General features: G+C 49.8%; 6 protein-coding genes across 6 annotated transcripts; 4 read left to right on the top strand and 2 right to left on the bottom strand.

Annotated features, from left to right (window-relative positions):
- Nucleotides 1-3,893: 3,893 nt before the first annotated feature.
- On the bottom strand, nt 3,894-4,070 carry CTRU02_202108 (uncharacterized protein; the record flags this gene model as incomplete). Its single annotated transcript, XM_070203985.1, has 1 exon — nt 3,894-4,070. One exon carries the CDS (start codon nt 4,068-4,070, stop codon nt 3,894-3,896), a length of 177 nt encoding a protein of 58 aa, XP_070062567.1.
- CTRU02_202109 (GTPase-activating protein gyp10) lies at nt 3,988-6,122 on the top strand (the record flags this gene model as incomplete). Its single annotated transcript, XM_036732503.2, has 4 exons — nt 3,988-4,051; nt 4,758-4,937; nt 5,017-5,172; nt 5,230-6,122. The coding sequence occupies 4 exons, from the start codon at nt 3,988-3,990 to the stop codon at nt 6,120-6,122; spliced, it is 1,293 nt and encodes a 430-aa protein (XP_036575754.2).
- Nucleotides 6,123-6,291: 169 nt separating this feature from the next.
- Nucleotides 6,292-8,338, bottom strand: CTRU02_202110 (vps52 sac2 family protein; the record flags this gene model as incomplete). The annotated part of the gene is made up of 2 exons (XM_036732504.1): nt 6,292-7,829; nt 7,888-8,338. The coding sequence occupies 2 exons, from the start codon at nt 8,336-8,338 to the stop codon at nt 6,292-6,294; spliced, it is 1,989 nt and encodes a 662-aa protein (XP_036575753.1).
- Nucleotides 8,339-9,778: 1,440 nt separating this feature from the next.
- Nucleotides 9,779-10,662, top strand: CTRU02_202111 (eukaryotic translation initiation factor 5a-2; the record flags this gene model as incomplete). Its single annotated transcript, XM_070203986.1, has 4 exons — nt 9,779-9,796; nt 10,072-10,338; nt 10,402-10,534; nt 10,592-10,662. The coding sequence occupies 4 exons, from the start codon at nt 9,779-9,781 to the stop codon at nt 10,660-10,662; spliced, it is 489 nt and encodes a 162-aa protein (XP_070062568.1).
- An 821-nt stretch (nt 10,663-11,483) lies between these two features.
- CTRU02_202112 (uncharacterized protein) lies at nt 11,484-13,318 on the top strand (the record flags this gene model as incomplete). Its single annotated transcript, XM_036732501.2, has 5 exons — nt 11,484-11,606; nt 11,659-12,171; nt 12,219-12,432; nt 12,481-12,846; nt 12,900-13,318. 5 exons carry the CDS (start codon nt 11,484-11,486, stop codon nt 13,316-13,318), a joined length of 1,635 nt encoding a protein of 544 aa, XP_036575751.2.
- Nucleotides 13,319-15,240: 1,922 nt separating this feature from the next.
- Nucleotides 15,241-16,243, top strand: CTRU02_202113 (yip1 domain family; the record flags this gene model as incomplete). The annotated part of the gene is made up of 3 exons (XM_036732500.1): nt 15,241-15,285; nt 15,348-15,738; nt 15,810-16,243. The coding sequence occupies 3 exons, from the start codon at nt 15,241-15,243 to the stop codon at nt 16,241-16,243; spliced, it is 870 nt and encodes a 289-aa protein (XP_036575750.1).
- Between the last annotated feature and the right edge of the window lie 262 nt (nt 16,244-16,505).

Consider the following 16,505-nt stretch of genomic DNA (forward strand, 5'->3'; position numbering starts at 1 on the left):
GGGGTCTGTCCGCCATCCCGTATGGCTGAGTGGTCATGTTAGATGCTACCCCTGTGCCAGCAACTCGTCCTCTCAATTTTCGCCTGCAGAATAAGAACGGCGATATCCAGTGACAATGACAACGATACCACCTCGCGTGTCATATGCACGTAGATGGAGCGCCGAACCCCTAGGCTTGTCTCCCAGGTTGCGGAACAACCAACCAGTCCTATTTTGCAGCGGTAGACGGGCCGCAACGGACCCAAGTCGGAGTGAGCCCCGACTGCACATTTGTAAGTCCTTGAGAACAAGGAGGGGCAAGTCGTAGAAGAACTTCAAGCAGTGTTCCCTGTCTTACAATGCTATGTAATTTGGAGCCTGGTTGGAAAATGATCACTCCGTCGTAATTTGTGTTGCTTCTGCCGCTTAAAGGGAGTCAACCGAACACAAAAGCTTGTCGAACGGCACATTTACCTTCCACCTGTCTGGCCAACAGGATGCCCTGAGATAAGTAGACACCGACATCTGGCCTTGCAGCTTGCGACCAACATGTCTCTCCATCTGAGCCAGTCAGCTTCCGTCTGGACAATTTTGCCGACAGAAGTAGTGCCTTCCCCCTGGTGCCAAATAGACGATTGAGAGCAAATCACTATTATAATGTTCGCCTCCTTGCAACATGACCAAGACAGGAAAGCCGGGAAAACAGCTTGCCATCCTCCCTTGACAGCCCGCATGACGTGCAGGCCCAGCCTTCGATTTAAATCTCCATTCTCAATGTCTGGCTCAACCTGGTAATCTTGGGATCGGCTAGGAAGGTCTACTGTTGTGAGAGCTTCTAGATGTTATGTTTCGTATCATGGACCTCAATCCGCCCGGCATAAAAACCCGACAGGTTGTGCGTAACACCAATTCAACCTCGCAGCGCACAAATCGTGCGGTAAGTCGGTTTAAGCGCCCAAGACCGACTGGCAATTCGCAATCATATCCTGTGGAACTGAATAGTGAATTCGTGGTTTTACCAATTGAGATCCAGAAATGACTAGAGATGTGAACAAAGCTGAAGATGGCAAACCCAGCAGGGCCGCATCATGCCAAGTATTTCATGTCAGATCTGGATTTTATGACCTGTCAACTCCTGTACATCTGTGATCTCGGTCTCAGCCAACATGTTGGGAACTTCGTCGTCAGGACTGGTAATTAAGCCACAGGTTGCAGCGGATACCTATGCCTGATTAGGTTACAGGAGATGTAGAGTAGGGGGAACATGACCGTGTTTTTGGCCTGTGCACGTAATACTACAGTTGGCGTAGTTTGTTCTTACGAAAGTTTCGTTTTTGTCATCGACTGGGAGTACAGTTGTATTCAGCTCCAATAGGCTGCTTGGTGACTTCACGTTTGATGCTGACAATCAACGCTGAATGTTGGCTCCCAATAGGTTCACGGGTACCCGTGCGTGTAAAATTTCACGGGTACCCGTGGAAATGACTAAGCAACCTGCCCACGTCAATGAACGCGTCTTGTGTCATACACCTTTCACGCGTTATTTGCATCCAGCACTTCAGTCATATATTCTTAAAAATGGAAATAGCTCTCAAAGACTCAATACTCACATTCCCAGACGACAGTCTCCCCCCTGAAAGCGATCATAAATCTCGCGATGAGCTTTTTATGTCAATCAACAACTGGGCGGCGACAAAGGGATACGCATTCACTACCGGGAGATCAACAAAGGAGAAAAGCGGACGACGGACGATTACATATTCATGCGATAGGTCGTGTCATCCGCCAAGCATATCAATAGCGCGGCAAAGGCAAACTACTAGTAGGGGGACTGGTTGTCAATTTTCCGTCCTTGCTAAGGAATCTTTAGATAAGAGCACATGGAGCTTGAGACACCGGCCCGATAAGCGTTTTTCTTCTCATAATCATCCCCCAAGCCAACATCCGTCTGCTCACCCAACGCATCGCAAGCTATCTGAGGAGGATCAAGCCAAGGTAGCCGGTCTTTCAAACGCTAGCGTCGCACCCAGGGACATCAGAACATACATACGACAAACGACAGACTCTATAGCGACCTAGCAGGATATCTACAATCATATTGTAGCCGCTAAACGAGATGTTCGTGAAGGGCAGACCTCGATCCATGCACTTGCTAATCAACTTGATGAGGAAGGCTTCTGGAGTCGCATGCAGTTTGCACCAGATGGCCGAGTTACGGCTGTCTTGTTCGCTCATCCAGATTCCTTAGCCCTTCTCCAAGCCTACCTAGACATCATGTTACTAGACTGTACCTATAAGACTAATAAGTATGGTATGCCACTTCTTGATATAGTTGGCGTCGATGCTTGCTAACGGTCGTTCTGTATTGCGTTTGCATTTCTTAGCGGCGAGGCAGAAGATGACTATACCTGGGCTTTGGAGCGGGTCAAATCCTTGTATAGTCAGTGCAACGCTAGCCTACCTGCGGTTATCCTCACAGATCGCTGCTTAGCATGCATTAACGCTGTTGCAACCATCTTCCCCTCTTCTGCATCTTTGCTTTGCCTCTGGCATGCGAACAAGGCCGTTCTTCAACATTGTAATCCAGCTTTTGACTCTACTAAGCCAAAGACAGTCAACAATCCTGCAGCGCTCAAACCTTCAACTCAGAGCTGGGAAGAATTCTATAACTCCTGGCATTCGATCATCAGCTTGCCATCTGAGGTGGTTTTTGAGGAGCGCGTTTCCTAGTTTGAGGAACGCTATCTTCTAGACTATCTCGAAGAAGTCGGCTATGTTACGTCCGTTTGGTTGAAACCATACAAGGAGAAGCTAGTGAAAGCCTAGGTCGATCAGCATACCTATTTTGGCAATATAGCTACTTCGCGAGTTGAGGGTATTCATGCACTACTTAAATCGCACTTGAAACGATCCATATTAGACCTTTTTAAAGCTTAGCAAGCAATGAAGCATGCTTTACTAAATCAGCTATCGGATCTAAAGTCAAATCAAGTTAAACAGCAAATACGGATACTAGTTGAGCTTTCAGGGTTAATGTACGGCGTAGTGCTTGGCTGGGTATCGCATGAAGCCTTGCGCAAAGTAGAAGAGCAACGGAAGCTGCTCACGAAGAAAGACACAAATCCTTCCACAGCCTGTACGGGGACGTTTTCTCGAGTATATGGTCTCCCATGCTTACACAAATTAAAGACTTTACAAGAACAGAATCTTGTTCTTCTACGTGAGCACTTCCATGCACATTGGCATTTGAGGCGTGATAGAGCGCCGCAGCTATTGCTGGAGCCTCGCCAGCGCATAGAGCCCAGGTTGCAATTAGAGAATCCCAGTATTCCCAAATCAAGCACTAGACGAGAGCCTAGCGGGTTCGAAGTTGTTGAAGTTGCTTCACGGGCCCCAAGCAAATGCAGTAGGTATCATACAGTTGGCCATACTATGACTTCAAAGGCGTGCCCTCTGCGATACACGCATTTATTGCCTGAACCGACACCTACTCCAGATCTAGCTACAGTATCAACTGCGATATTTACCGGGACGACGACAGATACACAAGAACCTCCTTCAAACGCCGTGCAGGACGTACCAGAGTTGGTTCAACCGACTATTGCTATAGTGGTAGAGACCAGTATATCACCACCTCGGGTATTATCACCATTTGCGCATTCGCATTCACCTTCGCTGCTAGGATACGATTTACCTTAGGCGATATACGGACGGTACTGTGCAGCAAGAAGCGCCTGGTACGGTGCTTAACCTCGTGGGAGTATCAAAACAAACCAGGAGTATCGAAGGGCAATGGGACTTCCGCTACGTTATGACAAAAAGTGTTATGAGTGGTGTCTTGACTATAAGCAGATGAAAGGACGCTGCACTACCTCACACGGGTCAAGGGATTAGACGAAGGAGGAGATGATGGCTTATCTGGACTGGGATAGGGCTGAACACAAACGGGTCGATGAGCTGATTATTGCGGAAGATGGACAAAACCCCTTTAAAAACAGTGAGAGAGGTATGAGCGAAGTCTGGAAACGAGTCGAGCAAGATAAGGCAGAGCAGGAGGCGTTATACGCTGGTAGTAAGCCCGAAGAGTGCATCGTAGTAAAGTCGTAAACTTTCCGGATAAGTTTGATGCAGGCCGTGCCTCTCATTGGCTCATGAGCCCCATATCAGAGTTGCTTAGTCATTTCCACGGGTACCCGTGAAATTTTACACGCACGGGTACCCGTGAACCTATTGGGAGCCCTGAATGTTAGTTGGCTTACCTAAGGTTGGCTGACTAGCTTGTGCATCCCGTCCCAATGTCGTTGGGGGGCCTTGGACGCCCAATACGATGCCACAGTTCCCCTATGAGGCAGCCCAGTAGCGCATACCCGTTGTGCGACAGAGATCCGCAGTGGAGATGCTCCGTCATTGTGGTAGCTTTGACTCCAGTTTCCCTGCTCTTATTACGGTTCCGTTCGCTACTCTTTGCAACTCATCGGCCGAGCAGTTCCTCATATTGACCCCAAGCTCATACCGCTGAAAACTTGTCCCATTTCCAGTTGATCTTGCCAAGATCGTCTGGATTTGGGCTGTCCCCTCACCGAGAAGAAGAAGAAGAAAAAAAAAATCGGTGGCACCCAGTTTTGCAGCCTCAGAAAGTAGTTTACCACACTCACGCTACACGATGAACACTTTGTTCCCAGAAAGAGCGTCCCCATCGACCACACAAGATTCATAACACAATATCGCTCGCTGGCGAAGCGGAACTACGGAAACTAATCAACTGGTTACTCGGACAGTTCAAGCTCCTCAACCTTTCGACTCCATGGGCACCAATACAACTGACGAAGAGAGCGACTACTCCCATCGCAAGACGATCGAGATCCTCGACGCCTGCGAGTGGCGAAACATCGAGGCCCTCAAGGCCCTGGCCAGAACTAGAGGCGGTTTTATCACTGATAGTTTGCGTCGGCGAGCATGTTAGTTCCAAACGCGCCGGTTACTACGCGCCCAGGTCCTACAAGTTCAACTAAACTAACAACCTATCTTGGGCGGCAGGGCCAATCCTCCTCGGCTTCACGGGCAACGAAGACTTCAATGGTGTTAGCACGACCGGCATAGACGAGAAGATCCCATGGAAAGACCTTCCGCGTCACAGGGATGAGGAACAGGTCCAACTCGATGTCAACAGGGCTTTCATCTATTATCCCAACCGTAAGAAACTCATATTTCAGTACCAGACGAGTGAATGAACCGAGCTAAGTTTTTCAGACCAGTCCGACGCAGAACTTGAGAAAAATAAGAGCGAGCTCTCCGACCTAATAATCGAGGTCCTCCGACGATACCCATACCTATGCTACTTTCAGGGCTACCATGACATCTGCCAGGTTTTCTTGCTAGTCCTCAAGTCACCCTGGCGTGCTCGCCTCGTCTCGCGCCTCTCGGTTCTCCGCATACGTGACTTCATGCTCACCAACCTTGAACCGACTATTGCGCAGCTCCGTTTGATACCTGATATTCTTAATGCGGCAGATCCAAAATTAAAAAAGCACCTCTCCGGCACCGAGCCCTTCTACGCCCTAGCGGGAACGCTGACAATGTACGCTCACGACATCCAGGCATATGGTGACATTGCCCGTTTGTTCGACATCCTCCTTACTCGCGAGCCGGTCTTCAGTGTTTATATGTTCGCCCAAATAGTCCTAGACCGGCGGGGTGAGCTCTTTGACAACGATGAGGACGACCCGTCTATGTTGCACCTTATCCTTTCTAAAGTCCCTCAAACGATGGATATTGAAGCATTAATCTCGAACACCGCAGCACTCTACGAGCGGTACCCACCTGATACTCTGCCCGCTTGGCGCTCTATATCTAAAGCGAGTTCCCTCAAGACAGCTCGCTCCGTTGAGTTATGCGTGAAGCAGACGATGGATGATGGGCATGTATACTTTCAAAAACAACTTGCCGAGCTCCGTTCTCTGGAGCGCCGGCAAAAGATCATGAGGGTAATTTGGGCATACAGAAAGGGCGCCATTACAGTGGGTTTTGCTGCTGTCGTTAGCCTTGTGGCAGTGTATCTAAGCCGGAATCCCAACCCGGTAGCGCAACTGGCCGTACTATGGACAAAGTGGACAAACGGTACAAGTTGGACATATACTTTCTAGGCAGAGCTGGGTGAAGTCTGGATTTTGGAACCGCAAGATACGAGAGAAAGGTGTCTCGCATTAATTCAGAGCCTTGTGACAGCAGAAAAGAGCGCTACCGCTTGCATGATATCCCATTCCAAAAGAGCATCCGACGCCGCGCCTACACCAGAAGATATCCGTCTGTGGTTCAAGCACCCTCCTGGAACGCTGACTTGAGTTCCTCGAAATGCTCCTGCTGTTCTGTTGCCAGCTTCCCGTTAACATCGCTGATGATGGTTGAAGTCAGCGAGTAGTTGTTGTACAAAAATCGCTCACGCTTGCGCTTGTCGCCAAAAGACTGACTGTAGCGGGTCAGAAAAGCTTCCGCCTCTGAACGCAATCGACGTAGACTAGTAACCACGGGCTCGTCATCTCCTGCCTCGCCACTAAGCGCCAGAACACCTTGCAAAATTTGGCCGAATCGCTGTGTAACGAGGTGGGGTGCTGCAGACAGCCTGTTCTGATCCGCAGCCCTAGCTTTCGTTGGTAGAGAGTTGGTGAGTTGTCGTACAGACTCGCAGTGATAGTCCATGACAACCTGTAGCCTCGGCCACAAAAGCATGGTTGTCATGTTGATATAACCATCCACGGCGGGGATCTTGCGCCTCTGCAGCTCAAAGGCCAGATGCTGGTTCAGCCGAATGCATAGCAGTAGACCCAACGCATCGTAGGTATCAGTAATCAGAGTCTTGGTCAGTGTCCGACCCAACGCAAATGCTGGCTCGAAAATGTAGTTAAACTGCCGCGACACCGCTGCTAACGAAAGCGGGGGCGAAAAGTAGGCTGCCAAGAAGGTATACTCTGCAGTTGCATTATCAATTAATGCTAAGTTGAAGTTTCTGAAAGGAACTTCGAGATAGTGTGTAGTTTGATCTTCCTCGGCTAAATAAGAAGAGATGGCGGATTGGTCGCTCGTTTTTAGTAGGTCGATGCGACGTCCTAAGTTAAAGGCATCATGCGGCGGGCCAACTGGTTTGGTAGCAGATAGCACAGTTGCTCTTCGTGACGGTTCTTCGTGACCAAGAACATCATTCTTGTCAAGAATGTGCAACTTGAGCTTTTCTAATGCCTTTTGATATCGAGCAAATTGGTTAGCGTAGTACCATCTCATTGTGTTCATGTAAGCCTGGCTAATCTCTTCGGCAAGCTTGGAATGGTGCTTGTGAAGGAAAGCGTAAAGCTCCTTGAACTTCAGAAAGTTCTGTTGTTGGATGATTTGAGCATTGATGTGAGGAGACCGTAGCGCTTTAATCTGGGCCACAATGAAGTCCCTTATTCGTTCAATGGCCTTCATTGTAAGCTTTTCCAACAATGGACCGAGATCAGCCCAAGCTTTGCTCTTCTCTGGGCTGGCTGTATTATTCTTGTATGCTGTTGCCCGTTTGTCTACCTCTGCCAACATCTTGACCCAGGCCTCATCAATATGACCCTCTGCGATTTTGGATACGACATGGGGAGAAACACTGAGTTCTTCCACAACCGGTCCAAATGCTTTTTCGACAGCCTTTCGATTTTCGAGGCGGACATTGAGTGCTGTGGATCGAGATTGCAGAGTTTCTATATCCGCAGAGACTGTCGCAAGATCGTTGCGGAAACTAGTCAAGTTGGTCTCAACAGAGCTGAGGACGCCGTCGCATGCTGCGATGGATCTATGCAAGTCTTCAAACTGGGCCTTGCTAGTTTCAACTATGTCGGTAAATCAGCATATTTGAAACCGGTCGATGATATCAAGTAGGAGCCGTACATTCTTCTGCGGTCTGCCGTCGATAACCATCCGTACCATCTGTAACCGAGCTCTCGGAGCTTGCCAGCTCTCGGAGGCTCAATCCCTCGAAATCAAATGCCATTTCCAAATCATTTTCGCTTATTTTTGGTTCCGAGCGTATCGTAGTAGTGCTTGAGGGTGATATAGTATCTAAAATCCGGGTTAAGATCTCGACCGAGTCGGGCCCATCATATGTCGTTTGGGACTGCTTGAGGCCAGAACCATTGACCTTGCGAGCGGCGAGAAAAGAGGTCGAAGAATCGTTAGAGACGAGGGATAAATTTGACCCTCTTGGTGTCACTCCCGGCCTCTGAGAAGTAACATAGGGACTGTTGGATGCTCGTCGCGGCAGAGGAGAGTAGGGACGGCTGCCAGGCTGCGACGAGGACGGTGATGGGTTCGGCTGCCCTGCAAGCCGATCAAGCCACATGATGGGATTGTGGTGAGGAAAGGCTACGAAGCAGTTTATTCGGTAGGGTTAGGCACCGTGCCATCGAGGTTTTGATCGATGGGTGGTGAATTGGTAGGCGAAAGCTGTCTTATTCCGGCTACGTTGACCTGTGATGCTGATCGGAGCAGGCGAGGCTGGATGGCCTCCTGGAAGGTAATGTGTTCTGATTGGACAGAAGGAAGACGACATCTGTCAGCCACTAATACGTACTTCTTTACTTTCTGTGGCGCAGCAGGGGCTCGGATGTTCATGTTTTTTAGGCAGAGTGCAAAGTGCGGGGCAGTGTTTTGAGAGGCGGACGACAAGCAAACGTGCGGGGCAAGTCTTGTACTGGCGCCGAAACAAACCATTGGCGCATTGGAGGTGCGTATCCGAGTGAAGAGAGCTGCACACATGTTATGCAGAATCAGTGACAGTCTTCAGGCAATCAACCATGTCCGAGTTTACCTGAGGGGTAAGTCGGCTGCCATCAGGTGTACTGTCTTAGGAAAAGGACAGGCATATGGATGCGAATTTGTTGTGTGGTACCTAGTGTTTTCGAACCATTGGTCTCCTTTCTTCAAAAAGATAGAAGTGTGTCCCCTTTTGGCGGGAAACATGCGAGGCATCGTCAGGGACGACGACAACATCTTCTTTTGGTAGGAATTTGAATACATACCGAGCAAATCCCCTCCCTTCGGGGCATGGAGGTCAGGGTACGCTGGGTGGCTGGCCAGTGGTTGGAAGAAGTCAGGCGGCATTAGCGCCAAAAAGGACTCAAGAGTCGCCACGGAAGCTGGAGCTTCCTTCCCATCCACTGCTATGCCGTACTACTTGATCACTGACCCCCAGGCGAAATAATTCACTACTCTCATGCCTTTGACCGCCGTAACTCGTGTCTTGCATAAGGCCTTCAGTGTCAGGCAAGGAAAGAGAGTTATGGGAGGTACCTCCACCCCGCTTGGATTGCCAGTGCCAGTACCTTTTCAAGGGAATGTGCCTGCGACGAACGACTGTGGGCGGGCAGCGACGAGCCTACCTACTTGGGTTCCAGGGGCCCAAGGGTCGCTTGAAGGCCGCCCGAGGACTCAGGGAAGGGGCAGGCAGATTTTCAATGAAAAAAAAAAAAAAAAGAAAACCCACACTCCACCTTTTTTACTATCAAGTGTCCCACACAGCGCCTGAGAAAGGTCGGGGAGGGGCGCGAATCTGGACCTAAGCAAAAAAAACCCAATAATAAAACCAGGAAAAAAAATTATCTACTCCCGCCTCGCCTTCCCTCTTTTTCCCCTCCGTTCCCCCCTCCAGCCCGCTTCTCTTCCTTACACAACTCTCTCCCCCTCAAAAATAAAAGCAGCCGTCTTTGCTGGGTATCGCCCTTGATCCGTCGACATCTCCGTTTTCGATTTTTAGACATCTTCTCTTAGTCAATCCTTCAAAATGGCCGACGACTCTCAGGTAAGTAGGCACATGCGCAAGCTCTCTTTTCCTGTCATCTTGGTGATCGCATGCGCTGCTATGGCCACCATTGCTTGGGCAAAAAACCACCACCACAACCACCCCGCATTGGGTGAGCCCCGCGGCTGCATCAACGCACCATGGCTCAGCACAGCACACGCACACACAGAATAGAGGCTTATTCACATCACACCAACAATTCCATTGCGTCAACCCCAATTTTTGAAAAGAATTTTGATCTCTATTGCAGCATGCTAACATTTTGCGTTTTGTAGCATGAGCACACCTTCGACTCCGCCGACGCCGGCGCGTCTGCCACCTTCCCCATGCAGTGCTCTGCTCTGAGGAAGAACGGTCACGTCGTCATCAAGGGCCGCCCCTGCAAGATCGTCGACATGTCTACCTCCAAGACTGGCAAGCACGGTCACGCCAAGGTTCACTTGGTTGCCCTCGACATCTTCACCGGCAAGAAGCTTGAGGATCTCTGCCCCTCTACCCACAACATGGACGTCCCCAACGTCCAGCGCCGCGAGTACCAGCTCGTAAGTGATGTTCCGAACCTCGGTAATCAGTCAGCATAATCTTAACATACTCTTTTTCTCTAGCTTGATATCTCCGACGATGGCTTCCTCTCCCTCATGAACGACGACGGTGACACCAAGGACGATGTCCGTGTCCCTGACGGCGAGATTGGCGACAAGATCAACAGACTCTTCAAGGTTGAGGAGAAGGATACCAGTAAGGATTTTCTAAATACGTGTTGTAGAATTGAAAGCACTGACAAAGAGTTTACAGACGTCGTTATCTTGACTGCTATGGGTGAGGAGGCTGCCGTTGAGGCTAAGGAGGCTCCCCGCCAGGGTTAAGCACCGCAATTCTCTACTATTTTCAGCAGACAACGACTTCCACAAGCGCTCACTTCGTGCTGCCTTGTTGGCAGATGTTGGCAGACTGGGGATATCATAACAGATATTTCTTGGCGCGTCGAATATCAGCGATGTCCCCGTCGATCGTTGCGTAGAGGAGTATATCTGGATAGGATTTGATACTGGTTACGCGAACTCGACAACTGCAAAGACATCGCACGACTTTTTCCTTTGTTTTTGTCTGTCTCACAGACTCTTACGACGATCAGACTAGCAATGGGATAGGTGAAAAAATTGGGAGAGCTTCGCGGTGGCAACAGATCTGTCCGATAGAAAAGCGGCACATTTCCCCACCTCGTGGTCCCTTTTTCGTTATGTTCAACGGTGACCATCATCTTCGTGATGCAAATGTGACATGTGCTAGATCTAACAGCGGCGTGTGCGTGTCAATCAAGTATTAAGCTGGTTGGGGTCTTGAATGAAACCTCATATAAAAGATAAATTTGAAATGATGATGAATTGAATTACTCTGTACTGTGTGAGTGTTATAGTTGACACTGTGTCACCGGTGGTCCGTTTGCTCCCGCAGCGATGGTATCCCTTTCAGACAACTTCACTTATCTACTGCTTTGTTAGCACCCGCTGTACTTTCAATGCTGCCATGTTGATTATTCTCGACCCTGGCGAAGACTTGACACACATCTGGATACTGAAATCTTTTTGCTAGGCTAGCATTAATAGCTGAGTACTGTCCACATTTCGCTGATGGGGTGAAGATTCTGCCATGGTTACGTCTTCCTACTAAACCCGACATCAACGGCATGGCACCAGATAGAGAACTTCACAAGTTCCCAAAAGGTGAACGTTGTGAGTTTTGCGGTTCTCGGAAATGGTACCTTGAGAATGGCTTAAGGTATTGTGCAAAGGAAGGCCACCAACTTCAGGTAAATTCACGCTACGTACGCCTAGAGTACCAAATGCTTACAATCGCTCTAGGGCTACGTTGAATTTGATCTTGGTGACGAAGACTTTGGCCAGAAGGGAAAGGTTTCGCGAAAAGAGAAGCAGGTCAAAGAGCGTGTGAAGCGTGTGCTCACTGGCCAGCCGGCGCGAGACCTGTACCTTGAATGTCTTCAGCTCATCTTGAGGGAACAGATCCATTGGCTGGTCACATTCAAAGGCCATAAACCAGAGCTGGAAACAGTGGTCCGTGACCTTTGGGATCTTCGTACGCGGGGGGCTGCAACCGCCGTCGAGAACGACTCAGCTTCGGAAGCTGAGCTTTCACTATTCAGTTCACAGATCGATATCTCCCAGGATGAGCATCCCTCCAACCGTCCCAAGCAAGCACAGAACTGGGCGCCTGAAAATGGAAGTGAGTGGCCTGTACCGCGGCTGATAGACACTTTGGGACTCTGTTTTCTTGGGTGCATACTTCTCCGAATCCCTACAAGGATTGGTGAGTTTGCTAGATGGGCTAGGGCAGGCAATATTCCTTACAAGCAAGCCGTAAGTAAGATGATAAAAGGCGCTCCAAGGGCACTAACCATCCCTAGTATCGACAACTTCCGCAAGAGATGCGTGACAGATTGCCAACATACCATTCGACCTCACTGAAGGCCGCACATTTGGCTAGGTTTGACCATGGGGAACTTCACGAGTCTGTTCTAAGCCTTACTCTGTCATACAATTCGAACTACAACATGATATTCCCTCCTATCAACGATGTTCTGATGACATTGCAATATGTTCGGGAACTGGGCTTACCTGGTGAGTTGCTCACATATCTTAACGGCACCTTGGACTAACCGGGAGCAGTTGAGACGATATCAATCGCTCGCAGGATACCACCTATTGTGAATCTCTCCTACGAATTTCCTCTGGGGAAATCGCGTCTTCGACTCATACATCATCCCGAGATTCTCCTTATCGCCACTGTCGTGTTCACCGCCATGCAATACTTTCCGTTGGAATCCACGCCAATGCTCCAAGATAACAACTACTTCTTGGTACCGAATTTCCAGTGGGAAGAATGGCAGGATGTTATGGCACCAGCCTTGGCTAACGAACCGACTACCTTGACACATGATTACTTGAGTGTCACAGCTTCGCAGATCACATCTATGGAGCCTGCAGATTTAGATGAGTATTTTACACAGCTATCACTATCCAACGATGCGCAGTGTGAGTCGGCCAAGAACCTCATGAGAAAGCATTGACAGCTAACTATGACGAAGCGGAGGACATAATGTTGGCAAAATACTTCCCATCTGATCAGCTACCGTCCAGTAAGCCACTATTTGAGGACCTGGAAAACAACACTGTGGAAAGATTATGCAGAATACAAGCCCAGGCCACCTCTTTCGTTAGTTCAACGTACCAAAAAAGACAGGGAGACACCAATATCCCAAAGGCCATGAATTACTCATACAAATCCGAGGAGGACCTGCCTCAAGCAGGCAAGGACTTCTTTCAGCTCGCAGCCCGACTTGCAGGGCTGTCGGTCCCAATGCTGATGCGGGCCGTCAACATGCTCGAGACACACATTGTGGCCTGGCAAAGAGAGCAACGCAGAGCGGCAAGTGAGCGGCGAGAACGTTCAAGCACGAGCATGAGCATGGATCCAATTGGCGAGCAATCCTCGCAAATTGTATGACAGACAGATACATTGATGATAAGGTACTATTGAACGAATGAAGCAGTACTACTTTGATATCAAAGAGTCGTAGGCTTTGTATGGGAGTTTGGGATTAGATGAGACTTCGGATTACCCATATACTTTAAGTTGCACCTATACGGACAAAAATACTACCGAGTAATTCCACTTTCACAACTTGCCTTTCTTTGGCATTCTGGTCGTCTTCCGAATGCCAAACCCGTATTTACGGAGTGAAAACATCATAGAATAATAAAGTGGCCCCAATCGGCACGGCAAGTGCGGGGCGAGAAGCGACTTCCACAGTGCTACACAGGGTAGGTGCCTCCACCACACTTTCACCCACATGTGACTTCCCGCGTGCCCTAATTAGGGCTATTTTTCAGACTTCCCGCGCTGAACACCATTCTCAAGCCCGCCCCACCAATTATTTGCCGTGATCACCAGAACTTCTCGGTAACAACAGCCAGTTCGCGAAAGGTCGGCAAAAGTAAGTAGAGAGCCCCCCCATACGGCCGTCAGGGCGCGTGCTGCACAATCAAAGATGATATTAACGATTTCTCTGTAGTGCAGATGTGAGAAACCCCGAAAATCCCGCGACCTCTCTCTTGCGACGATCCGAAGACGCCGATGGACTGACGATGATGATGGCTTTAGTTTCGTGAAGACCCTGACGGGTAAGACCATTACCCTTGAGGTCGAGTCCTCCGACACGATCGACAATGTCAAGTCCAAGATCCAGGACAAGGAGGGTATCCCCCCCGACCAGCAGCGCTTGATCTTCGCTGGCAAGCAGCTTGAGGACGGCCGCACCCTCTCCGACTACAACATCCAGAAGGTCAGTGGATACAGCGCATTGTCATGGAAAGAGGAGGCGGTTATCTGTGGATGAGGGCACCAGAATGGCACTTTATCATTGCAAGCGACAGCAGCTGACAACTTTGAATAGGAGTCCACCCTCCACCTGGTCCTCCGCCTTCGTGGTGGTATCATCGAGCCCTCGCTCAAGGCTCTGGCCTCCAAGTTCAACTGCGACAAGATGATCTGCCGCAAGTGCTACGTATGTGGTTCTTCGATCGAGTCACCCAGCCGAATATCTAACAATTGCATAGGCTCGTCTCCCTCCCCGTGCGACCAACTGCAGAAAGCGCAAGTGCGGTCACACCAACCAGCTCCGCCCCAAGAAGAAGCTCAAATAAACGATTTATTACGGATGCGGCGTCACGGGTTCTGGCATTCTGGAGAGGATGGCAGGGATTAGAAATTTCCTTGATTCATCGGGCTTTGTGGTAGCATAACACTTCACCGGCAAGCAGTTCTTCGAATAAAAATGAATTGGTCGCCCTGCCTCAAAATAAGAAACCCGGATGGCCACCCCTTGACTGTCCTCGATCGGAGGCTGAATCGTATGGCGAGAGCGCTTGGGCGTCCTGAGTGCAGCACGGAGATGCCAATGGGCATGAAAACGTACTATGATGGATGCGGGATGGCGACTGGCTTGCTTCATTGTCACTTACAATGGAGATCAGCACCGTAGAAGAAAAAAATACACAGAGCCTCAGACCCATTCGTGAAGCCGACCAGAAACTGTGCATCTGCTCCTGCCTCTTGATGATTGTAAAATGGTGATGCATAAACCGAGGTTGTTATTTATCCATACTAGTGCAATCGACATGTGTTACAGGGGCTAAATCCTGGTGGGGCCACTTGGCAGGGAGAGCTTTGGGGCCAAGTTGCATATGTGGGATTACGACACCTTGTCAGGTACAGCTCTCCAGTATCACCACCAACGGCGGGAACTCACGAACAACGACGCCGACCACTGCATCCACCTTCCTGCTGGCAAGAAAAACGAGTTGCGTGCCACACCTAATAAAAGAGAAAAAAAGGAAATACAGAAGTCCTGTAGTCAAGACATAACTATGTCAGGTTCTGGGTATGACGCCGTCGTGGACGTCGACGATGAGGTACAGTAACCTCCCTTGTGCTCACCAGGTCGATAGTCAACTAACAGACCATTACTTTACAGGGTGACCTCGGCCATACGGATCTTCAGGATGATCTCGAATTTCACAGTTCCAATTTTGCAGATACGACTCCAGGAACTCGTAAACCGCCCGCGTCCGGCCTCCCTCCCCCGGCGACAGCATCATCCGGCTCCTCCAAGCGCTTCCTCTGGAGTCTAAACTTTTACGCCCAGTACTTCGATGTCGATACATCAGCCGTTCTCTCCCGCTGCTGGGCTGCCCTTTTCCCGCGTGCCAACTTCCTTGATGTTCTTGAGGGCAACCCTGATCTCTACGGCCCGTTCTGGATTGCCACGACCGTCGTCCTGATTCTCTTCCTTGGCGGCACAATCAGCCAGTACCTATCTAGTACCGGTACCGGACCGTTTGCCTACGACTTCAAGCTTCTAAGCGGTAAGTCTCCACACTTTACAACGTATTCCCCCCATCTGCCACGTACAAATATGCTAAGAACTTCACGGCAGGTGCCGCCGGCCTCATATATGGTTACACGCTCTTCGTCCCTGTAGGGCTGTACCTCGCTCTGCGCTACTTTGGCTCCGAATCGGCCAATCTTCTCGAGTGCTGGGCCCTTTACGGCTACGCCAATCTCATCTGGATCCCCGTTGCCCTCATCAGTTGGTCGCCCATTAACATCCTCAACTGGGTTTTTGTCGCCGTCGGTTGTGGCCTTTCCGTCGCCTTCCTTCTACGCAACTTGTATCCCGTTCTTAGCGCGACAGACCACCAAACAAGCAAGATCCTGCTTGTCATTGTCGTCGCCCTTCACCTTGGCCTATCATTAGCCATCAAGATCCTCTTCTTCGCCCACGGAAGCCCTGTAGCGAGCCCTCCAGCCCAGCCCCCCGCTGCCGCGCCACCTGCTGAAGGACAACCACCTAAGCCTGCTTTCTTCTGATATCCCGTTCAAAGATTGATTGCCTACTATGTTTTCTTGTAGAGCAACTAGAGGGGAGAGGAGGAAAATACTGTTGTTTGTGTATGAACTTTGGGATGGCCATCATAATGTCTCCCACCAGACTGGAGACTTCATGTACCAATACTGTACAACGAATATCATGATTGGATGCAGTCGTCTATCCTCGTGCCGACATGTCGCCATGTTGCGTCCTGATATGTGCTTCCTAGATCCTCCATTAAACTAGCCTAGTTACGGTCAT

This window comes from Colletotrichum truncatum (genome assembly GCF_014235925.2).
Source record: "Colletotrichum truncatum strain CMES1059 chromosome Unknown Contig_0001, whole genome shotgun sequence".
In the NCBI taxonomy this organism is placed as follows: Eukaryota; Fungi; Ascomycota; class Sordariomycetes; order Glomerellales; family Glomerellaceae; genus Colletotrichum; species Colletotrichum truncatum.